We start from the raw sequence: 24,909 nt of genomic DNA on the forward strand, positions 1-24,909 counted from the left end.
CATTTGTCAGCAGGATTACACAAAAAGCAGAACTTGGTGGAGGGATTGGATTTAGTCCAGGAGCCAGGGGGAGACGCTTTTTTCATTTCCTTGTGAGATAGAGGTTTTCTACATTTTTGTCAGTTTCTCAAGAAATAATTGATGGAACTTTCTGTTCAAAAAAAAAGAAGACATATTGGTGAGATTATCAAACCACTTCCATATTCCTTATATGTGTAGGGTTGTTTCACCCTGGTTGAGGTATGCACCCTATAGGTGCCGTTATTAAAAAAACATTTTGAGCAGATGGAGTAAAGCTCAGAGTAACACTGTTGACATTGATTCAAATTACTATAATATATTATTTTTAATGTATCGTGTACACTTCCTAATTAATTTATACAAGGAGATGAAAAAAAACAACATGCCAAAATAAAATGGAGAGACTGAGAAAAGACAGACAAAGGTTTTGAATGACCCAATAAAGTGTCAACAATACCTAAGAAAAGAAAGAGAAAGAAATAATGAACAAAGGGATGAAGGAAAAGAGGTGAAGACAATGTCCTGGGCTTTAACACCACCCAGCACTTCCAGTGAGCTAATCAGACACCAGTGCCAGAACCTGCTAGGAAAAAAGGAATTGGAAGGGGGAACAAAAATATATAGAATTGTAGATGCTAGAAGAGAAGCTCACAGAAACATAGAGGAGGGAACAAAAATATTAAGAGCGATGTCAAAGGTTTAAGTTGAAATCACATCACTCATTAACACCTACAGAAGAAATACTGTATATGAATACAATGAATCTCAGAAATTCCTCTTTCAATTGTGTAAAATTGTTATTGATGTAGCTCTTCATTTAAAAAAAATAAAAATAGAAGAAATATATTTAAATGTAAATGTACAGGAAAATCTTAATGGCTCAATATAACTATTTGTATTATCATTGTGTTTGTTTAAGTGAATTTTGGGAGATTAAAAATATTCCCCAAAAATATAACATGAGAATTATATATTATAGAATTTACATTAATACAACATTTGCGCACATTTTGAGGAGACGTTTATTTAATTGAGGTTTTAAAACGTCAAATGGGCAATTTACCGCATAGAAATTGTTTTCAAAATTGAAATGTTTAAAGTAAATTAAATCCAATAATTAAAAATGAAAAGTAATCTTATGGAAAGTGTGCACTTAAATATAGGAAAGTGCCTTGCAGGGAACTTTAATAATAATAATAATTATAATACATTATTTATATATATTTTTGTTTTTTCACAGAACTCAAGGTCACCTTACAAGGCAGAGATAAAAAACAGTTAAAAAAAACTATGTACCAAAAAGACCAATAAAATGAACAGTGAATAAAAATGTTGGCCAAATGGAAAACAATCAAAGTGAATATGGCCCCGTTTAAAAAGATGGGTTTTGAGACAGGATCTGACAATGGAGTTTTGTAATGGGTGTTACCCTTAAACATAATTGTGACCTTGAACATAAACTTGTGCAGTTCATCTCACAACAGAGCCACAACATTGCAAGCTGACTTTGTGAAGTATGTAGAGCTTCGGCAATGCTGCAGCACCTTCTGTGCCCAGGGACCCAAGGCCAGAGCTCCTCCTCCTCCTCCTCCTCCTCCTCCTCCTCCTCTTCTCTCTGCTACACTGAAGAAATCCCACTCTCACTTTCTTCTCCTTCTTACACAACCGTGTTCATATTGCTTGCCTTCACTGTCCATAGACATCAATCATTGTCTAGGTCCAGTGTTGCTGTTCCCTGTAGATCTCTTGGTCATATGAGCACACGTTGTCAAACAAGGCCAGAATTCTCCCATTTCTTAAGCTCTAATAAATGTGCATAATTTATCTGACTTCGGTGCCATAACGCTACTCATCCCGTCCGCGCACGGAGGAAAATGGGAATCTGGAACTCATTACCGAATGATTGCATCTCAGAAAAAAAATTAAAATGCCATTGTGAGCAGGGGAAATTGTTCTGGTGTGATTTCCCCACCCGTTGACATAAATGTAGGTAAGTAAGAGTCAAAGTAAATTAAGGAAAACTACTATCATCGCTTCTTTCTTTGATTGGATACAGTTTGTCACGTGTATTCGAAGTTCCTTGTTTGTATTTCAGCGCTGCTATTTGGGGACATTTTGCTTTGTCTTCAAATCCAGCAGATCAAATGAGCATCTGGCAATAAATCTCAACTTACTGAATCGACCGAGGAGCGATTACATCACTTTGACGAGCAGCGTTTGACCCCCGCTCAACATGAGCAACCGGGACGTAATTAATAGTGTTCTCACAGCCTGCCATCCTCCAACAGTCCTGCAGGCAACAAAGGAAGTAAACAAGATTCATCCCTCCTCTAAGAATATTGGCTAATCACTAACAAAGAGTTGGCAGGCCCGCGCTTTGAGCCGTATCATCTGATAGAACTCTTTTTATGAAAGTAAAATCGAAAATGTTGCCCCTGCACTGCAATAACCCCGGATACTAATAATCTGTTTAATTTATAAATCACGTATCAACAAATCCCACTCACATAGGCTACATGTAAACCTCCGAGAGGAGACCAAGTCAAACATTGGTTATCTCATTTCGCTGCAATGCCTGGTGGAAGCCAAGATATGTGAGCCATTTTTATATGAAAAGTAGAATTAGATGCTTCAAAGGCAAAGACATGTGGTATCCAGGAGAAAGAATACTCTCTTTTTTTGCAAGTTATTCTTCCTAATTGCTACATACTAGACAACGTGTATCATCTCATAATATTTACGACGTATAAAGAATGCAGACTTTGCTGATTCCAGTGCTAGATCTCAAGATAATCCTTGAGGGTCTCGTGATACGAGTCCCAGCTTGCAGAAAGCGTATGGGACGAACGTTGGACGGGATCGTTATGTCAGACTTTCTTTCAAAAAAGGGAAAGTCACACTGGAAGCCCCGCTGTGCTGCGTTTTAATGATTTATGGTGTGTGCGGATCAGCTTGAATGTTTTCCACAGTTTTCTTGCTCCCCTGTTGACTTCTCAATTGCCTCACAAAACGTATGCGAACAATTCGTGGAGCTCTGTTCGGTGAAAAAAAATAAAGAGGAGGCCTGCTGAGTGGCTCAGATGTTTGTAGTAAATTACAACCTGTAACAATCCATCTCAGAGGGAGAGGAAGTGCTTTGTATGTGCTGGTAAAGATCCGGACATTCTGGTGATTGGGGAAGTGGAGGGATATGAATTATTATCGTAGCGTTTTATGCCTCATGCCAGAACTTGAGACTGAAGTTTATGGAAATGAAATCAGATGAGCCAGTGAAAACACACGTTTGGTTCTTTTGTTATGAAATGTAAAGTGGGTCCAAACACAGATTTTTTTTATTTTGCTTGTTAAAAAACAGTTTCTGCACAAATCCATACATCAGATAGAAACACAGATCTCTGTCATCGGGTCAAGTGGAAAAGCATGGTGGGAAGAACAAACCCAAATGAAGTCTGTTGGGATGAAACGGGACTGATCTGCGTTTGCTGATAAAAACAGTCGAATATTTTGACTGCGAGAACTTGAAGAAATCTTTTTTTTTTCTAAGGCCAAACTGAACAATTCACTTCAGCCATGCTAGCAGCTCTGTGGTTATCCTGAGGCACAGCCGTGCTTTTCGTGAAATACTATCATTCAGTGATTGTTGAGTTGTTTAAGACCACAATTGTCAACCCGCTACACAAAAAGTGAGATATTTCCCTCTGTACCAAAGTGGTGGGCCGGCCGACCCTGTCAATCCCAATACTGTGGCCGTTAAAATAGCTTAAAGCCTAAAACTATTTTTAACCAGGTCATGTTAGTAGCACGTTTGATTTACAGTTAGATTCAGTAGTAAATGATCAGCTGTTACATGTTTATTATAAACAGACATGAACTTAAATCTTGATTAAAACACAAAAAAAGCGTGTAAGGAGGAGGTTATAGTAGAAGAAGCGTTTAATCAACAGTGACAATGATGACTGAGCCAATGTGATGCTTCTTTTAGATAAAATTGGATTTAATTGAAGCACAAGAATAATGTATGCTAGCATCACCCATGTACACAAAATTCAAACACAGGCTACGATATAAATGATATAAACTATACGATATAAACTAAATTTGATTTTGAAAGTTATTGCACACGCAGAATACTGAAACAATTTTTAAAGAATCAATAACAATGTGGAGGGTAGTGACAATGTCAGAGTTCCACCTCCTAAGTGGGGACAGCCCATAGACTATGTGTATGAAGATGGACAAAACATGACAGCTCCCAAAAGTGAAGCCAAAGTGTCTCAATCTCCCCCTGGTGGCTGGTTGCAGTATAGGTCATAAACCCCACTGCTTACATGTTGGGGCTGGGACATGGGACCAAACTAAAAATACATGTAAAATAAAGTTTCAAAATAAAGAAAGATGGTTCCTGTCATTCACTGGTGGATGTTCAAGTGATCATTTTCCGGTAAGTTGGGTTTTAATAAGTTATTTGATGCAATGAAAATGAGATGTAACAATATATTCGACAGCTGAGACTGACCCGCGATTGGCTGAGTGTCTGTATCGGCCCCATTCCATTCATTTCTGGATAGTGGGAGGAAGGTTCGATTTTGAGCAGCAAGGATTCAAAGTCAGATCAGTAACGACTGTAGTACGTGGCGAGGTAAGTAAAAGAGGACGAGCATCGCCTGCAGATGTTTGAGCACATTCTGTACATTTTAGTGCAGCTGTCATGCAAACAGAGGCGTCATTCCATTTGGGAAATTGTGCAATTATACTTTACAATGCCAGCCATTCGAGCCAGATTTGTTCCATTTGAATTACTCAGCTTTTGGCCTGATCAACTTAAATGGGCTTTTTCAAATCAATACTAACTGAAAAAGACAATTTTTTTACTTAAAAATCTGCATTTCCACCGTTCCCCTAACGAGAGGCTGTGAGATTTGCATGTTACATTTGTCACTCTCTCCAGCCCTCGGTACTTTAAACATCTCTTGTGCCAGGTTTCCTTTTTGGATCGTGCTCCTGAGTCACACTGAACCCTTTTTTTTCTTTTGTAAAAAAAACAAAAAAACACATAAGCCTCCATGGTGAAGTCACAGCTTGGAAAATAGAGCTGGAAACTCCAACTGTTTATCAACCTAACTGACATCCATCACGGCTCCTCCACGTTGCTGCTGTTTGTAGCATTAACAGTCTTCTGTGGAACTCTTGTTGCTGTGTTCTCGGTAAGCATTCCAACGTGGTGCGGTTCCGAATGACCCAGAAAGTTTCCAGCAGTATCTTCAAAATGACGGAAACCTGAACTGGGCAAATTGTCTCTTCTTCTTTTTTTTGTTGCATTATATTGGAGCACTGCATTCTTGACTGCATGTCTGACATGGATTTGTTGACTTTTAAAAATACATCACACTTTCACTTCCACAGCCTCTACTTGCTCTCCAATAGCTAAATATTTTCAATTCCTCTGGCCAAGCCTCAGTACTCAGTATTATTGTTCATCATGTATAAGGGTAAATGTTATGAATGGGTTAAAGTGGGTCAATGCAGATTGGAGAAAAGAGGCACCTTGGTGACGGTATATGCATTCTTAATGATGATAATTGTATTAAATAGTCATATATATATATATATATATATAATGATGTATATATATTTGATATATATGATATATATAAAACTATACAGATGACCTTCGGATTCAGCTTCAACAGTTCTTTATACCTCGGGTGATTAATGATTTACAAGAAACAGATTCAGATGTATTAAAACTCATCTTGAGAAATTACCGCTGACAGTTGCATTACCACATTTAATGAGAGCAAGTCTGTGGACTATTTCAACTTTTTCCATCCCTGCCAGTTTTAATGTGACGGTCCCTGGAAAGCTTTTATCGTCAGCGAGCATCGTTATATTGTTGTGTGTCTGACTAACCGTCCACTACTGTTTCTAATTTCTGTCAGGTTAGTAAGTCCGTGTTGTTGAAAGGAAATCGCCCCATTTGGTTGGAAACTGTCCGCCCCCCCCCCTTTTATTCCTCTAAATGGAATGCACATTTCCAATTGACGCAAACCATCCCTGAGACGTGTTCCTATTGGTACACAGAGGCCTACCCACATCCAGCCCTGGGATCCCTCTACAGGGCTCCGGTAATAAGACGGTGTATCAGCTTCTCTTTCCCTGACACTGCAGTTAAAGAAGCCTTGGCAGACACCTGACAATCTCCAGATGCAGGACACTGCCTGCCAGCAGAGTGGAAGCATCCAAAGTGTCTATTGTACTGGAGGTCATTTTCATGTTCTTTCTTTGTCACACACTGCAGACAGAACTGGGATCCTCGGTTACTAATAGTTTTTAGTTACAACTTTGTTTCAGTCAAAATACTGTCATATTCTGCATCTCTGCTTTATGCCTGTAAAGTCTTATCTTGTTTTTAAAAGGGAGTAAACCACACATTTCTCAGTAGTAATTATAATGCTGCTGTCCTTGAATGTAAACAATGCAGATATGAAGAGCAGTCACTGCTGCTGCAGCTATTTAACTTCATTTTTGGTTGATTCATCAGCATTAACTTCCTCCATCCAGTGAAAAGCTCTCAGCCCAACCACCACCTCCCCCCACCTAGTGAAAGTGAATCAGCTCCAGACACAGATGGGGGGGGCGGAGGGTCCGACAGGGAGGGGACGGTGGGCATCACGGTCACAGACAGACAGGAGAGGAGGAGGGGTCGCGCCCCCCCCCCCTCCACCAGTGCAGGCACGGATCAGAGCATTGCGCCATCGGAAGATAATTATGTAATCTGTCCCTTTTAACGAGCGATCACGAACTGTTCTTACCTCCAGAAAGAGACGTTTGATTGACAGGCTCTCCGCGAGCCTCTATATAAGGGGAGGGAGGCGCGTGCCTCAGCCACTGTTGCGCCTGGAGTCCTGCAGACTGTGGATGTAGTGAACCAAAGTGGACTTTACGCGTTTTACGCACGAGGTTTTTCTGAGGGAGACACCACTTTTCATCCATTCGATCATCGGCTCAGGTCACCGCAGACCTGAACTTGATCTTAAAAACGAAAAAAAGATATAGTCGGATATCTGACTGCTTAAACAAATCTCTTTTCGTCAGGTAAGTTCCGAGGACGAGGCGCAGCAGCCTATTTATAGTTGCACTCTTTCTATGTGGAGAAATGGTCAAGCTGTGGTATGGAACCAGGCTGAGTTAACGTTAAGTGTAAAAAAAATGCTTTTATTCCTTAGCAGTCAGTATACAAAACACACTGTAGGCTATGTGGTGTTTGTTTTTTTTAGCAGATTGTTGTCTTTCTATTATATTATATCATCCAGTCTCGTTGTTCCACTGCGACGCAACATTTGAAAAGGACCCTGGATGTAGAAAAAAGATGAAGAAGAAGAGTGATTTTCACCTCCATAAAAAACGTTTCTTCTCTTTTTCATCTGCTTTAAAGGAAACATGATACTCAGGAGAAGTCTCTTCTTGCTGCTCTTATCAATTAACTTCCTCCATGCACTGCCTGAAGGTAAGTGGGAATCTTGTAAAATGTGCAAATCAGCTGCAATGCATATTAATAACCAGTTGTCATACTATTATTAATGGTTATTGATTATGTTTATTAATGAGAGTAACTCAATGCTAAGTCTTCCTTACTTTAGGTGCAATCCTCCATTTCAAGATGAAACTGATAACTAAACATGTTTCCATCTGTTGGCCATTGTTTCTTTGTCTTAAAATAGGGTTAAAGGGTTTGTGAATTAGTTTTGAACCTCTAAAATAAATGCCCATTCGCATTTCCTCTCATTTACTTTATAGATGGTGAGCAGGAGGACGAGACATCCTTCGACCTGTTTGAAATTAGCCAGATCTCTCGCAAAACTCTGGGGGCCAAACAGTTCCGTGGCCAAAACTCAGACATCCCTGCCTACCGCTTCATCCGCTTCGACCACATCCCCCCAGTGAGCCCCCCCATATTAAAACAAATACTACAACAGATCCAAAACAACGAGGGCTTTGTGTTCGTGGCCAGCATACGCCAGGACCGTGCCTCGAGGGGCACCCTGATGGCTCTGGAGGGCCCTGATGGCCGGCGCCAGTTCGAGGTCGTGTCCAACGGACGGGCCAACACTCTGGACCTGGTGTACTGGGTGGACGGCTCGCAGAATGTGGTATCGTTCGAGGACGTGGACCTGTCGGACTCGCAGTGGAAGAATATCACGCTTCACGTTCACGGGGAAAACGCCAACCTGTATGTGGGCTGCAGCCTGATAGACAGCTTCATCCTGGATGAGCCGTTCTACGAGCACCTGCGGCCTGAGGGAAGCCGCATGTATGTTGCGAAGGGATCCATCCGAGAGAACCACTTCAGGGTAAGGCCAGAACTGTGGCACTTTGGGGTCTTGACAAAGATTTCCTAGGATACAGGAGAGTCTCTGGGTCAGTTTATTTGTGAACTGGCCCTGCAATATTTTCTGACCTCTCAGAAGAACAAAACTGTGATCTCCTCTAACCTCATAATAGAGGCTGATCTGAAAGGAAACAGTTTCCAGTAGAAGGAATGGACTCCCCTCTTCAAAGTGTGGCTCAGTGTTTCCCTGGTCTTTCTGTGGCAAAGCTTCCAAATTTAGACTCTTAATTGGCCCTTTGTGTGCAAACACGAGTGTGAATGTAACTGTATATGGAAACATTGTATATAAACTGTAACTGCAGTGACCGAGACACCTCTTTTCTTCCCAAACAGGGCCTCCTGCAGAACGTGCGTTTCATCTTTGACACCCCAGTGGAAGACGTCCTCCTGACCAGAGACTGCGAAGCCACTAAGCAAGGTGAGAGTTTCTATCTTTAATCCTCCGTCAGCTCAGTGGGAGCCATTGTTTTGTTCTTTTATTTTTGGTATGTCCATAATCCTCGCGATGAGTCAATATAATTACATTTGAAAAGTGTTTCTAGCCCGATACTTTGCAGATGTGATTGGGAAACTCGCTCACATGCGATGCTCCGAGGCACGGCATCTGTATCTGCTCTTTGTAAAGTATCAACCGCAGCAACTTTCCAGACCAAACAGTTTAGCGCTCTTTAGCCGACTTCCCTTTTGTGTGAATGTGGGTCAAAAAGCTCGAGGATTTAATACGTGGAAAAGATCTCCCACCATTACTTCATATTTACGGAAACAGCCGTGTCGATGCAGTGGCTTGAGGTCGAGTGGTGTGCGTGGTGAACAAAAGGAGATACAGATGCTTACATTTATTTCCTTTGGCAGTGGAATCAGGATAATACCCTGGGAAAGAAAATAGAAAAGAGAAAGTGAGTGCTGTGCTGCAGAGCAGGGAGCTTCCACTTCCAGCTGCACACACACACACACACACACACACACACACACACACACAGTGAAGTCATCCAGTGATTGGATTGCTCTTCTCAGCGAAGTCTTTGCTCTCGTGAGGAATGGTATCTCGTGAGCCTCAGGGGAGCTCACGCGAAGAGCGGGTGCAACTAAAAAAATATTGAAAACAAAGCTAACTAGGTAAATATGTATCTGCACTGTCTCAAGAGTCACCAGATCTGGAAACGGTATATTGGTTTTGCTGTGACAAAGCAAGTCCATATGCAGTTTGTGGGTTGTTGCCTCTCTCCGTTGCCACAAGCAGTGTTGAATTCCAGCTGACTGAGTGTTTTTTGTTTTAACCAATGTCAGCACGACATGGACGTTTTCAGCACGCCGCCTGGTACCAGTCAACGTTCTGCACTGGGAGCAGTTTTAATGCCAAAATCACTCATAAACCCACATGTCCCACAGTAAAAAAAAAAAACTGTCATGTTGGACATTAATGAGCAGCGTTAAACTAATCTTTTTGCTCCTTTAAAAAAAAAAAAAGAATCCTTTCCTCTATCTGTTAGAAATAGAGAGTGTCTATCAGGGAGAGAAGAATGTCTGAATGCTTTCACAGACGAGCTAGCACGCGTTCGCACACGCACACAGCATGAAGCCCCCCTGAGATCTGAATGACTCCAGCAGACTGAAAGGGAAAGAAAACACAGCAGTGGCTGCAGCGGGACGTCATCGGGCAGTTTGGGTGACTTCTTGATTTAGAGCCCTCCGCGCTGCAATTAATCCTCACTGATTTACACAAGATCCAGACGCAGATATGCTCTGTGACTTGGCCGAATGACAGACATACCATGGAGCTTTGATGTGTTTGTTCTCAGTAGCACACATCCACGCAGATCATCTGGGAGGATAATTTTAGGGGGTAAGCTGAGGGAATGTAAAGAATAGATGCTCGTGGTTTCATGTGGTTTAATGCAAACTCCAGTGCACCATAGATGGCCTGTCCCACTCTGTGATTTGTGTTCCTGCCTGTCTGAGTCGTGCAAAGTTCAAAAACGACTCTGGGCTGAACTTCCTGCTCAGAATCGTGCAAAGAAGACTCGGCATTTAGCCTCATTACGCCCTCAAACAAACCTGCAGTTGGACGATTGCATTTCCTTACACATTATGCACTTAAGGACAAGACATTCTTTCTCTCTGCTTCGTGGTATTTTCATACACTCTGGTGTTGACCTTTCGACGAGAGCATCACAGGTGCCTGCGCTAATGATCAGCCGTAGGGCCTGCACCATTAGCTTCACAGGCTCCTTGTAAATCCATCTGTGGGGCCACTCCAGTCTGTTAAGTTCATATTGGAAGTGTCCACTTATCTGAAAGTTCATGGAGATTTATGACAGCAGGGTGGTTTTCTCATCACACGAGGAACACCCAGATTTCGGCCTCTCGAGCTCTGCGGTGCCATCCCCTCCCACAGTCGACAGTCATCTGTTCCGGAGATTTACTGTCATCTTTTCAAACAAATACTTCTTCTTTTCTTCAACTCAAACGCTGCTGACTGAACATCTGTTTGTGGGGAAGACAATAAACACCGTAATCACAACATTGTTGTGATCTTTCGGCCCAATACAGCAAAACAGGAAATTGATTTGTTCCCTCGTCAGAGTCCTTGAGTTTCGCTCATCGCATCTTTCAAACGTGTTTTCCATCACTGGTCTCTGTTGTACATTCATTTGTTTGCTTGCTCATTCACCCTGATCTCTTGTTCCCCTCCTTGCCAGATGACGCTAACATTGTGAGCGAGAGCGCAGAAATTGTGGATGTGAGCCCTTCCATCACAACAAACATAATAGGTCAGAAGACGGATGAGATGGGCGCGGATATGTGCGAACGCTCTTGCGAGGAACTTAGCACCATGTTCCAGGAGCTCAAAGGCCTCCGTGTTGTCGTCAGTAACCTTATTGATGGCCTGCAGAAAGTGGTAAGTAGTGGACATGACAAATGTGTTAACCCCTAACACAGTTTAAATCAACACAACCCTGACTTGTAATTGTTTTAGACAAGCTACCGCCTGTTCCATCACACTTCACACACCAGTTTGTGGCGAATGTGAAATCACTACAATCTGTCTTTGTGTGAAGGAAGGAAAATTATCTTTTTAGAGAAAATTGACATTTTAGGAAAATAAAATATACATTCCTCGGTGTGGTGGCCAGGAGGTAAGAGGATTGAATTAGGTTACTAGGTCCATTTGAAAGCAAACATTAAGTAGCCGCAGTACTGTTTATAGAGTCGCCTGTGATGGCTGAACCCGGCTGACTCCTACTATCTGTGGCAGCGTGAGTCAGACAGATTTTATGACATGTTACATGTGGATATAGGAAGTGTTCCCCTGGCAGCGATAGGGTCCAGTCTAATGTCTGGTTGTGTTTAAACAGCCCATGTGTTTCCTCTGGGAGCCTCCCAGCAATAAGAGCGTCTGGGCATGAACCTTGGGGGGAAAAAAAACGGCTGGGATGAGAAGGGTCCCTGAGGCTCTTCCAGACCGAGTGGTGTCTTAAATTCTGGTGCTGCACACTGCTGCCTCCCTTTTCCACGAGGAAGACGCGCGCACACACACACACACACACACACACACACACACACACACACACACACACACACACACACACACACACACACACACACAAACCTTTGGCAGTAGTTTATCTCCTGAGAGTTCCCAAGTGTTCAGGAGTCCAGCCAGAAATCTCTTGGTCTCCAATTGGGTTGGAGGTTATAGTTTTCAGAACTAACATCTCAGTGGGGTATTTTCCTAAAACCATAAAAAAAAAGCTTGAGAAAAGAGTTGAGCACCACATTTTAAAAGCAAGATTTTACAATTCTTCTCATTTTTACAGTGGAATAGCTTTTTGGCGTGGGTGTTTAAAGTGTAAACAGACAATTTTTCAATCCCACCCCCAGTGTCTACAAGTGGAAATACATATGAGGTCTCAAAGACTGGATCACAACATGTCAACCACTATCATCCTGTTTTCACTGTGATGCTGAAGGCAACACCCAGTTGTATTTATAAGAGGCAGGTTGTGTTTACTGATCTGGTAGAAATAATACCAGCTGAATTTCAGTTTAGAAACATCTCATGTGCTGGGGCTCTTTCCACAGTCTGACCGGCCAATTGAGACTACTGGGACAAATCCCAGTGTTGCTGGACCAGTGGACCTGGAAAAAGAAAAAATCTAAACTTTTTACCAGCCATGTCAGTCTCTTTATCGCCCTTTATCGCCCTCCCTGTGCTAGTGCCTGTCAAACTCAATCTACACTGTTCTTTCCAATAACTACCAGAGAAAACAAAATCGCTATCCTCTTAATTTTTTTGCTTTCACAAAGACATATACGATTCCTTTGTGCCATAAAATGACCCTTTGCATTTCTATTGGAAAGCTTTCTTTCCTCATGAGACATCACTGAACTGGAGAGGGACATATGTTGGTAGGAATGATTCATTGTAAGGGAGACAGGATTTTACATTTGGCCCTCAATTCTTATGATATGTATGAAGGTGATTGTGTTTAGATGCAATGTGATGTTTTATTTAAGTGAGCAACTCCACTTGTACTGGAGCAGGATGAACTTTTCCTCTTTCCACCTGGTGGAAAATAACCCCACACGTGATCTCCTAAAGGAATCATCTTGTCAGCAGGTGTGAACCCTCACAAGCTGCAGCTGAATGCCATGTACCTGCAGCACAAGTGTGTCCTAATCACCTCCGACTGATCTCCCGTCCAACTGCAAATCCCTCTTTCTTTTGTTGTGTGCTCAGACAGAGGAGAACACACTCATGAAGGAGGCCCTTGGGAGGATTAAGAACCCTAAAGAGAAAAACATGTGCTGGCAGGATGGCCGCCTGTTTGACGATAAAGAAGATTGGGTTGTGGACAGCTGCACCAAATGTACTTGCCAGGTAGTGCCAAGTTAGGAGGAAATATGTGCAGATTCACGGTGGATACGCAGTGACGCTGATATATCTCTTATATTTACTGATGGCAGGAGTCCAAGATCGTGTGTCACCAAATTACCTGCCCCCCAGTGGCCTGTGCCAGCCCCTCGTTTATCGACGGCGAGTGCTGCCCCGTGTGTCTGCGTAAGTAGCTGGACCGTCTTATGAGTCAATCCACCCAGCATATAAACACAATTATAACCATACATGCATTTTTATGTATGCATGCTAGTTTAAATTAACAGAGAAATGTGTCGTAAAAATAATATTCCACACACAGTAAATTTTAATACTGCTGAATTGCAGCTGCCCGGTTTTTTTCTTTGTGAGTGAACCAAGTATTTATTAGTCGCAGTATAAGACACACACAGCTGCTACTGTGGGTTTTTCAGATGAGGTCATGTGATAAACAGACCGACATAAAGATTACAACCAATGCAGTTTTTTCCAGTACCTCTTTTATAATTCAGTTTATTTTGTCTTTCTTGTGCAATAAAGCAATAAAATATCGTCTCTGTGCTTTAACTTCTTTTAGCTAAATACAGTGACGATGGATGGTCCCCCTGGTCAGAGTGGACCGAGTGCACGGTCACCTGCGGGACAGGAACTCAGCAGAGGGGTCGGTCATGTGATGCAACCAGCAACCCCTGCACTGGACCTTCCATCCAGACCCGCAAGTGCAGCCTGAGCAGATGCGACAGCCGTGGTGAGGATACATTTGAAACAGTATTCCTTCTTTTTCTATCTAAATAGCTGACACTAACTGAAATGGCACTTAGTGGCGTGTCTACCTCCGCCAAGAACCAACAGTCCCCTTATGACACCACATTGGAATTCAAGAGGTCTGGATTTTCATTTGGATCTGCAACTAATTGCACACACTCATAAATATCAGTTCCGCAAACATGACCGATTTTTGTTTTTCCATCAAGTTCCATGAATTATTCTCTGATAAATCAACGGAAATCTTACAAAACTTCCATTCTCTCAATGTTAAAGAAAGCAAAAACAAAATCCTGAATCCGCCTCCTGATTCACGTCGACACAGTTTAATGGGTTTGTCCCTGACACATCTTTCCAGCCAAGTTTCGTGGTAACCCATCCAGTATGTTTTGTGCAATCCTGCTAACTAACTACACCGACAAATCCTGAGCTCCTGGGAGGAGGTAATCAATGGGTTATGTTTAAGACAGTTAAACGACTTCCAATGGGCCTCCATTGAAAATGCATCCTTCTGAGTGAGGCTGAATCCAAGAGCAGGGTGTGCCCACTTAAAGTTAATTCCAAAAAAGGCTGTGAGGGTTTTTCACAGTGCAATGACTCACCCCTGCCTGCCATAGAAAAATATAAAAGAGCAATAAATTTGATCATTATATGAGGAGGAGACTTCTCTGGATCTGTGCTGGATGCCCAAACGGATGAGCTGTGTTTGGGGAACAGTGGGGTTAGTGTGTGTTATTGCTTGCAGCTAACATTTCACTGCATGTGTGTGAGTGACTGAATCATTTTAACCACTGGAGGATCGATTACCCACAATGACATAAATACTGGCACCGGCATCTTAGAACATCTTTGAAACTGAGCCATCATCACCAACATCACATCATGTTTACTTGTAGAAAACGTGGCGGTCCTTTTTTTCTTTTGGGACTTTTGTAAATTATAAATGCCTGCAACTATTTGACTGAATGAAAGTCTCGATAATAGTCGACATGTGTTTTGATGCTCCCTGCCTGATTTGTTTGGTGAACCAGTTCGCCAGGACGGAGGGTGGAGTTTGTGGTCGCCATGGTCGTCCTGCTCGGTGACCTGCGGAGAGGGACAGATCACCAGGATACGACACTGCAACGCACCCGTGCCGCAGCTGGGGGGCAAAGACTGCGAAGGAAATGGACGTGAGACTCAGCGCTGCACCACCGAGCCATGTCCCCGTGAGTAATTCACCTCGTGGGGGACACCCGACAGCAGCGTCTCCATTACAGCAGCTAGCGTCCATGTCGAATAACCAGATTTCCTCATGCCTCATGGCTCCCTTGAGGCAACACTCCCCATGTGTTTTGGCCTCCTGTCTGTCTTTCAGGAAATGTTGACCCAAATCAGCTCAGTATGTTTTCTCTTCTACTATCAAGTTCCAGGCTTCTGACTGTGGCTGCTTTTCAGATTGTGGACCTTGAATGTTGAAAAAAAACTGTGGAAATATCTGTGCAATGACATCGACTTCTGTGCCTCTGCCTCTGTATCTTTTTAGTGGACGGTGGTTGGGGTCCTTGGTCTCCATGGGCAACCTGCTCAGCAACATGTGGAGGTGGGGTCAGAAGTCGGACACGTGAGTGCAACAGCCCTCAGCCTCAGTACGGTGGCAAGACGTGTATCGGGGAGGCGGACGACAGTGACAGCTGTATCAAAAGAGAATGTCCTATTGGTGAGCACCAGTCACTTTATTTTACACAGTCACTTCACAGTACATCTTTAGTTGAAATCCTTATCCCATCCTGATAGCCATCAATAAATTAAAAAAGAAATAAGGCCGGTGTCTGTGGCCTTCGCAGCCCCACACCACTAAAGCAGAGATGAGCGTTAGAAGTTAGCGAGCGAATTAGGAAAAGTCGGTTTCAAGCAGTTGTAAAGCAGCGCACGTTCATGTGTACTGCATAGCTTTGACAAGACCGCCAATGGGAGGAGTCGGATGTATTGGTCGCATATTTTATCCTCCTCCTGTTTTTCCAGGCTTACAAACCCTAGCCTAGATAATAACCATCATAAGTTGAAGTTGAATCATTTAGAGACACACAACAGATTAGTCCAGCGATGTTTAAATCTTTGTCCCTTGCTTGTATCCATACTCGTCTTCTAAATCTCTTGCAGACGGCTGTCTGTCTAACCCATGCTTTGGGGGAGTGGACTGCAACAGCTCTCCAGATGGATCCTGGGATTGTGGCCCGTGCCCTGTTGGTTTGCGTGGAAATGGCACCCACTGTGAAGACATTAACGAGGTAAAAGTTCCTATTGTTCCTTCGTGCATGAACCAGACCGGTGTTCCAAGAGTTCCTCCATGTAATTATTTGTTTTTGCGTTGTACTGATGTTCTTCTTTCCCTCCTCCAGTGTGACATGGTGCCCGATGTTTGCTTCAAGGTGAGCGGATCGCGCCGCTGCATCAACACCGACCCGGGTTTCCACTGCCTTCCCTGTCCAAAGCGATACAAGGGCAACCAGCCCTTCGGTATGGGTGTGGAGTCTGCCAACAAGAACAAACAGGTGAGTTGAAGCTACTCTTAGTCTGTGTCGAATTAATGATTGGACGCCATTCAAACACGGAACATAGCGTTTGAACAAGCGAGAACCGAACGCTGTAAAGGTGAAGAAGATGATGTTGACCTTTAGCTCCAGGCAGATTTTCAAAAGCAGTTGTGTGGATTTTTCTGTGTCAGATCCGAATTTATGAATGATGGAGGCAGCATCTCTGGTGATTTATAAGCCTCATTCTTGCAGTGAGCGTTTGCACAGTGCCGGAGGAGAGGCCCTGGCCGTATATTAATGGGACCCAGGGTTGGCAAGCCGAAGGAGAATTGGGCAACCTACTAACAACAAACACCTGTTGTACATCTCTGGCACTCTCATTGTACGATCAGAGATGGATTAAACAGCTCTTTATGCAGTTTTTTTTGGTATAAATGTTAAAAAGATCTGTGCTTTTATTCTAGATACTACTTCATATTTCCAATTTCCACTCCTGCCCTAAATTTGATCCATAATGCAAGTGATATGACATGTGGTATATATCACATTACCAAAGTCAAACACACTAATTTTCTCCCATGTGATCATTAAATCCTCACAGTCCTGACAAAGCAGCTGTGCCACCCTGAACGCCACTTGCATAACGTCTCTGATGGAGAAGTCTGAAACTCTTCGGCTTCAGCAGCTCCATGTCTCTGACCTGTCTCCCTGATCCCTCTAATTGATTTAAGGAGAAGGGGAATTGTCTCATCGCTGGCATTAAGGGGCTCCGCTTCACAGTTTTGATCAAAGGTCTGGTCCTGCTGTCACTTGCTGCTCCATGAGCTCATGGAGTGGCATCCAAACTGGAGTTACTCTTCATCCTCTGGTAATGAGTGGCAGCTGTGAATACCTTGTGCTGCAGTACAGGGCGTAGTGGGATGTATGTGGGATTTCGTCAAATCAGCAGTGCCCAGACGTGCTACACAGTTTGGCTTTGGACGAAATCGCTCCCTTAATCCTGTACTTCATTTTGGAGAAGCCCTCAGTTTGGAGTTGCCTTCGAAAAAGACGTTTTTTCTAATTCTACTATGTCACAGAGGACAATCTTAATTTCGTTTTCATGTAATTCGCATTCAGTGCCCTTGAACTGCTATTATTCAGTTCCACCTGCCCTTTGTTTCCTTTAGGTGTGTGAGCCAGAGAACCCGTGCAAGGAAAAGACCCACAACTGTCACAGATTTGCCGAGTGCATCTACATCAGCCACTTCAACGACCCCATGTACAAGTGTGAATGTCGGACCGGTTACGCTGGAGATGGCTTCATTTGTGGGGAAGACTCGGATTTGGACGGCTGGCCCAATCAGAACCTTGTGTGTGGGGCCAACGCCACTTATCACTGCAAGAAGGTATTTCATTGATATCGATCATCTTATTTGATGTAGCCCAGCCTGTACTCAGTCGAAACAATTGTATCTGAAAACTTCTGAATTTAACGTTTCTGTTTCAGGACAACTGCCCCAGCCTTCCCAACTCCGGACAAGAAGACTTTGACAAAGATGGTCAAGGAGATGCTTGTGACAAGGATGATGACAACGATGGAATACTTGATGAGAGGGTACAAGAATCATTTGGACATATTTTCTATTCAATGTTCAGATTTCCTTTAATCAAAGAATTTCCTAACTAGTTAGTGCTTTCCCCCACAGGACAACTGCGCCCTGCTTTTCAATCCTCGCCAGTTTGACTTTGACAAGGATGAAGTTGGTGACCGATGCGACAACTGTCCCTATGAACACAACCCTGCTCAAATAGACACAGACCACAATGGAGAAGGGGATGCCTGTGCAGTGGACATTGATGGAGATGGTAAAATAGATAGTAAAAACTACTTTTATATAAATTCTTGTGAATATCATCTAACGTACTGCCTTTTTTCCAGAAATTCTGAATGAGAACGACAACTGCCCCTATGTGTACAACGTTGAGCAGAAGGACACTGACATGGATGGAGTTGGTGACCAGTGTGACAACTGTCCAATGCTGCACAACCCTGACCAGGTACTGTGTCACACATATAACAACAAGTCCAATCTAAGACTAGACACAGTAGGCTTGAGTTAACACAGTTTACATCAATGTTTATCCACCAGACTGATGTGGACAGTGACCTGGTTGGAGATCAGTGTGACAACAACCAGGACATCGATGAAGATGGTCATCAGAACAACCTGGACAACTGTCCCTACGTGGCCAACGCCAACCAGGCCGACCATGACAAAGACGGAAAAGGAGACGCGTGTGACTATGACGATGATAATGACGGTGTCCCTGACGACAAGGACAACTGCAGACTAACACCGAACGCAGACCAGCTGGACTCTGACGGTGAGGATGTAATATTTAAAGTTGCAGTAGCGGTTGTATGCAATGTGCTTTAGAATCATGTGTAGATCCAGCTGTTGATGTTATGTGGGAAGCACAGATTAATTGTGTTAACATTTGGTATCTAACTTCAGATTAACCAAAAAATAACATACTTTGTCATGAATGAGTTTTTTTTAACTGTTTTCAGTCAAAATATGAACAGTAAGGACACAAAAATAATTCCACCACAATGTTTACTCAGTAGCTTTGGAAGCTTTGGAATGTATCGTAAGCTCCTTTAGCAGATTTGAGACTTATTATGCTCATATTCAGGATCACAATTTAAATTTGTCTTATTACTTGGAAAAGTTTACACACTCAAAAAAAAAAACACAACTTTCCTCAGGCAGTCCATTGCTGCAGCTCCTCTTTTCAGCCTCTGTCTGAAACACTTGGTTTTAGTTGTTGTCTCTTTAAGGAGCCCCTTTCAATAGAGCCCAGTCTGTTCTGATTGGCCAGCTGGCTCACTCTGGATTTTCTGTGGCGGAGTTGATCTCTCTTTACCACAGATTTGGGGCTTTTTAACTTTGCAGAAGTTCTATGCAAACAAAGACTGTGAGTTCACTCTTGACCTCGCAAACAGCAGTTGACAAAATAACTACCATAATCTAATATCAAGATCAATCTAATTTGTCCTAATTTGAAAGTAGCTGGGAATTGATCATCCATAGCTCTGTATAAAGGCCTAGTTTTTCTTTCTCACTTCGTCACAGTATTTGTCACATTGTCCTCATAAGTGTTCACAATTACCTAGCAGTTAGCTTCACTGCTGCAGGTGTGAAATGTGGTGGCTGTCGGAAAGAGTCAGCGACTGTGTTGGCATGTGTGAAGTCATTCTGGATGAGGCCTAGGAGGGCACACGCCATGCCGTGAAGTTTTTGTTTCCTTTAGGTTTCATTAGAGAGCAATCCACAATGTCCTATTTCAGCAGGGTTGCCTGGAGTTTGTACAGCTGTAAGTAGAAATGCACAGTCCTCACAACTCATTAAGGATTGTTAGAATCAGTGTAGCCCCTCGTGCAACAAGAAATGATGACAGAAGCGAACTACCTCCGCACAGTGGCCTACATTAGCCGCTGGCGTCCGCTCTAATGCGAGCTCTTGGCCTGCAGCGTGGCTCTAATCGACTTCAGGCTTCAGATTGTTACAAGTATCAGTGGAAGTTGTCACAGCATGAAAAGATGGCTGATTTGGCTTTGTAAACTTGGCCGAGATATTAAAGCCAGTTTTCTGGGACGAATGGCTATTTTTCTTTTCCATTCATCGACTTGGACGAGCTCCTCGACACTCACTGCTGTGGGAGTATTATTACACTCACGTTAGCTGACATCCAAAGTTTTCTAACCTGTGGAAAAATGCATGCATGTCTAATTTAAATCAGGTCAGACCTACTTATTCAATGTTGTTGTTTTTTTGTTTTATTTTGCAGGCGATGGAAGAGGGGACGCGTGCAAAGATGACTTTGATAACGACAGCATCCCAGATTTTCTTGACGTGTGTCCAGAGAACAATGCCATCACTGCCACAGACTTCAGGAAGTTCCAGATGGTCCACCTGGATCCTAAGGGAACCACTCAGATAGATCCCAACTGGGTGGTGAGACACCAGGGCAAAGAGCTGGTCCAGACGGCCAACTCTGACCCAGGCATTGCAGTAGGTGAGAAGCACATGTGTTTTCTCTCCAACCTTTTATTGTTTAATTTATTTCTACGAGACCCCATTCAGAGTCCCAACAGTATATATTGAATTCACTCCATTGCAGGTTTTGATGAGTTCAACGCTGTGGACTTCAGTGGAACGATGTACGTGAACACAGACAGAGATGATGACTATGCAGGCTTTGTGTTCGGCTACCAGTCGAGTGGGCGCTTTTACGTGGTCATGTGGAAGCAGATCACACAGACCTACTGGGAGGACAAGCCCTCCAAGGCCTTTGGCATCTCTGGTGTTTCACTCAAAGTTGTCAACTCGAGCACTGGCACAGGAGAAAACCTCAGGAATGCTTTGTGGCACACGGGCAACACTCCCGGACAGGTGGGCTGCAGTCAAAACGCTGTTTGTTCTGTTTTTAAGGCTGTAGCAGTGTTCATGTTAAACGCTGTTTGAACTATTTTACGCAGGTGCGTACTCTGTGGCATGACCCCAAAAACATTGGCTGGAAGGATTACACAGCCTACAGGTGGCATCTGATCCACAGACCAAAGACTGGGTTTATAAGGTAAGAAATTCAATTGACCCGAATGTGTTGACAACCTGTTGTTTTTTCTGTTTTAATGACTTTGAATGCAGCACACCAAAGAGCTATAGTATGTATTCTTGTAATCTCTAGAATCTAGTGTTTCTACCGCAGGTCTGACACAGACTGAAAAAGGTGATATAGTGAGAATAGAAGGAAACAGAGGACCACAAATAGGTCACCAGTGACATCAGAAATCACCATAGACACACTTCTGTATGTAAAGGGGATAATTATATGTGGTTGGGGAGTAGGTACTTATGGCCAGTTGCCTCCTTCCTATGTGGAGTTTGCGTCTTCTCCACACGTCTGCATGGGTTTTCTCCGGCTTCCTCCCACAGTCGAAACACATGCACATTAGGGTTCATTTTGGTCTTTAAATTGTCCTTAGGTGTGGACGTGTATGAACAAATATGTCGGCTCTGCAATACCCTGGAGACCTGTCCTTGGTGTACCCCGCCTCTTGCCCAATGCCAGCTCCCCCCCTGTGACCCTGAAAGGATATAAGCATTGTAGATAATTGATGGATGGATGATCTCATCACATAAATAAGTCCATGTTTGTCCCGTGTTTTGCAGGGTCGTGGTCTACGAAGGTAAACAGATCATGGCTGACTCAGGACCAGTTTATGACAAGACGTTCGCCGGGGGAAGGTTAGGCCTGTTTGTCTTCTCGCAGGAGCTGGTGTTCTTCTCCGACCTCAAGTATGAGTGCAGAGGTTAGTACAAACACTTCCACCACTTTGAAAGTCATAACCACAACTGTTCCTGACGTCTCCTGTATGTACATGTGTGAGTGTGTGTGTGTGTGATATTTAAGGAATTTTCCATTTCATCACTTGAATTACGGGAATCCTTGCTAAATCTAGTCAAGGCCCAATTTTTTTACCACAACCTCAGGGGACAATAGCAGTCATCGCCATGTTTAGATTGTGTAAAAACAATGGTGTAGTTAGCTTGGATTTGTTTGACTGCAGCTTTTCAAGTTGAGATGAATGATTTCCAAAAAGGAAAATGCACTGAATTCTTTTGATATGACTGTCAGATGCAAAAAAAATAATATGTGTACCTAATTCCAGTCAAAGATTCACCCTGTAGTTTAGACATTTGTACATGAGGGGGCGCTGCTAATGGCTCAACTCATTAGAGATTGAACTGGTTAATGAATGAAGCTGAGTTATGAGCTATTCATGGGGTTGGGTAGCCAGATTAATTTGTTCTGTCACAGAGGCAGGGGTTAGCTATTTTTCTAGCAAATACGTATATATGCCTACAGATATCGTAAATTACTCAACTCTCTAAGTAGGAATATCGGCTTATATTACATGATCACAAGGTAAGTGTGTGTCTGTTTGTTGTATGTTTGTGTATGTAATGCAAGCACAGAAACTTGATGGGGGGGGGTTCTCCATGTTTGAGTGATGTGTGTCAAGTCTTTAAACGTTCAACATCTTTTCCAAACCTCAGATAAGCCGGAGTTGCCGACAGTGTTCACAAGGTAATAATAAGAGTAGGTTTACGTTTTGTGTGTCGGCTAAAGCAAGAAAAAAAAAAAAAAGAGTCACGCTATGTTTCTGCTTGTCAGCTTGCCCACGCACACAACACCACAGATGCATTTTGAAAGGCCTTGTGTGCCGTTCCCACGACTTTCCACGTCTCTGCAAACGCCGCCCGCTTTTTGATGCGCACCGTGCACATGTTGTCGCTACACTCTGGCACTTTTGACTGCGTCAAACTCTCTTTTCTTTTACGATTATTTATGTTAGCTCTAACAGAAGCTGTCTCCTCAATCTTTTCGCAGATAACTGAACAAAGCCAAGAACAAAACAACAAAAGACGAACAGAGGAAGGTTAAAAGAAGAGAATCTCCCAAAGCAAACTTGACACACGCCGTCGCCAAATCCATCTCGACATAAATGAAACTTTCCGTGCATTTCCATGTGCCTTGATCCATTCGCTGGAGGGGAAACCATGGCAACGGTTTCTGTTTTCCTGGTGACTTAGAAACCTTTTTCCCAAGCTGGAAAAGACAAACTTGAGCGGAGAAGTTTTAAAAGAAAAGAGGCTCTGCAGAATATCTTAGTATAACTAGTGTACCGACATATGTCTACATGTTTAAAGGACTAATTGTAAAACCACTTACATGCTGTATGTGCTTTCCAACCATTTCTTTCTTTCTACAATATGTAAGCGACCCACTTCTTCTATCTTTCATACGTTTACATTCTGACGAGGCTCATTCGTGGCTTCTGACAAACATAAACTGTAACCAAAGCCTAATCATTTAGCTGTCCATTACTCTTTCTCTTCATGTTTTTCATCCTGACTGTGGGTTATTCCTAATGGACAACTTGAGTTAACAATCTAAACAAGCCATTTTAGAAAGTGCCAAAGATGTTTATACTAAGTCTGTATCATAATTCCTTTTGTAAATTATTTATGCCCTGCTCGTTGTGTTCTCTTGTTTCCATTTATGCTTGTAAATAATTATTTATTTGTTTACACTGACACAACACATCGACTATCACAAACATCAAAGATAACACATTATAGTATTGCAAGTTTTTTTTTCTCTCTTTTTTTTTTGCTGTTGTCATGCACTTCCTTCCCTTGTTAGTTTTTAAAATCTTTAAGACAAACTGCAGCGTAAAGGATAAACATCAGCTGCTTTTCAAAATAATCACACTCATAAACACTGCGTGTGTTTGTGTGTGTGATCGTGACCGCCAGAGAAAGTTCTCTCTGCTGGGATGTGTATGTTAAAGGAAAACAGCCACTGTGTTTATTTCTGTAGCCGCGCAGACAGGGCCTCATTGTCTTTGACGTAATGCATCACTTTGGTACACGTGGAACATTTTTCTGGTCTCGTACTATAGGAGCTTATAAACACTAACAATGGCTGCGGATTGGGCTACTGGCACTGTTGCAGGCACCCTTTTCTTTCATAATATTATTCTGTATTATCTGTAAAACAGTGACAAAAAGGAAAAAGTAGAGCATATCAAGGTCATAGCCTCAGTTTGAAAGGTATGGGTTCAACAGAATTGCAGTTTTAAGTGCCTCATACCCAGTAAACCAACAGCTGAGTCTGCAGTTACAGTCACGATATGTGATGGAGTGATGAAGATGAAACGCAGTGAAAACATTTTATTACTTCTATTTTCATATAGTCATAAGTGTCACTCACGGATGTTGTGAAACGTTTCCAGTGTTTGTCTGAGGAGGAATCCAGATGAAGGTCTCTCAAAGTGTGACTGTGTGGTGTGGAACCGAGGACGTGTTTGTGTGCGACCTCGTTGTCGAAAAAAAAGTCTGTACAAGTTTCATTTTCTTCAGTCTTGTTCTCTTTGTTGAAAGTTTGCAATGCACAAAATGTAAATGTTTGTTTTGTATTCTGGTGTTGTTCGATTTACGTTTTCTACGAACATTAGTGTAAGATTGTTCTGTTTCATAAATAAATCACTTGTACACTGTTCGGTTGATTATGTATATGTGGTATCCCATTATATACATCTACTGCCATGTAATGCAGTTTAACCAACATTACTTATACAGTATAAAACACTAGTTAAAATAAACTTTCAAGGAATTCGCTGCTGTCCATTTACAGTATATTATATATGTTATTGTCAACAAAAGCCATTATACCAGAGACATTATACTGTCTCCTCATACTTTCTGAATTTCCTCACACATTTGTTT

At 42.7% G+C, this 24,909-nt stretch overlaps 1 protein-coding gene across 2 annotated transcripts; it reads left to right on the forward strand.

Annotated features, from left to right (window-relative positions):
• Window positions 1–6,835: 6,835 nt before the first annotated feature.
• On the forward strand, window positions 6,836–24,680 carry thbs2a (thrombospondin 2a). Of its 2 annotated transcripts, XM_035172171.2 has the most exons (23): window positions 6,839–7,116; window positions 7,457–7,528; window positions 7,819–8,372; window positions 8,744–8,828; window positions 11,110–11,309; window positions 13,152–13,292; window positions 13,379–13,472; window positions 13,864–14,034; window positions 15,083–15,259; window positions 15,577–15,750; window positions 16,194–16,321; window positions 16,433–16,585; window positions 17,737–17,955; window positions 18,057–18,164; window positions 18,256–18,415; window positions 18,489–18,607; window positions 18,700–18,934; window positions 20,402–20,629; window positions 20,735–21,006; window positions 21,093–21,190; window positions 21,787–21,926; window positions 22,675–22,705; window positions 23,009–24,680. In XM_035172171.2, exons 2-23 carry the CDS (start codon window positions 7,462–7,464, stop codon window positions 23,010–23,012), a joined length of 3,558 nt encoding a protein of 1,185 aa, XP_035028062.1. In that variant the 5' UTR covers window positions 6,839–7,116; window positions 7,457–7,461; the 3' UTR covers window positions 23,013–24,680. The 2 variants fall into 2 exon arrangements, with proteins under 2 accessions (XP_035028063.1, XP_035028062.1); XM_035172172.2 differs by lacking the exon at window positions 22,675–22,705 and having other exon boundaries at window positions 6,836–7,116.
• Window positions 24,681–24,909: the final 229 nt, after the last annotated feature.

Source organism: Hippoglossus stenolepis, chromosome 12, assembly GCF_022539355.2.
Source record: "Hippoglossus stenolepis isolate QCI-W04-F060 chromosome 12, HSTE1.2, whole genome shotgun sequence".
Lineage (NCBI taxonomy): Eukaryota > Metazoa > Chordata > Actinopteri > Pleuronectiformes > Pleuronectidae > Hippoglossus > Hippoglossus stenolepis.

Bases quoted from the DNA above. Each gene is read 5' to 3' on its own strand.
- thbs2a (XM_035172171.2), top strand. From the start codon at position 7,462: ATGATACTCAGGAGAAGTCTCTTCTTGCTGCTCTTATCAATTAACTTC. The intron at 13,473-13,863 runs GTAAGTAGCTGG...AACTTCTTTTAG, and splicing joins GTGCTGCCCCGTGTGTCTGC to CTAAATACAGTGACGATGGA. The intron at 14,035-15,082 runs GTGAGGATACAT...TTGGTGAACCAG, and splicing joins GAGCAGATGCGACAGCCGTG to TTCGCCAGGACGGAGGGTGG.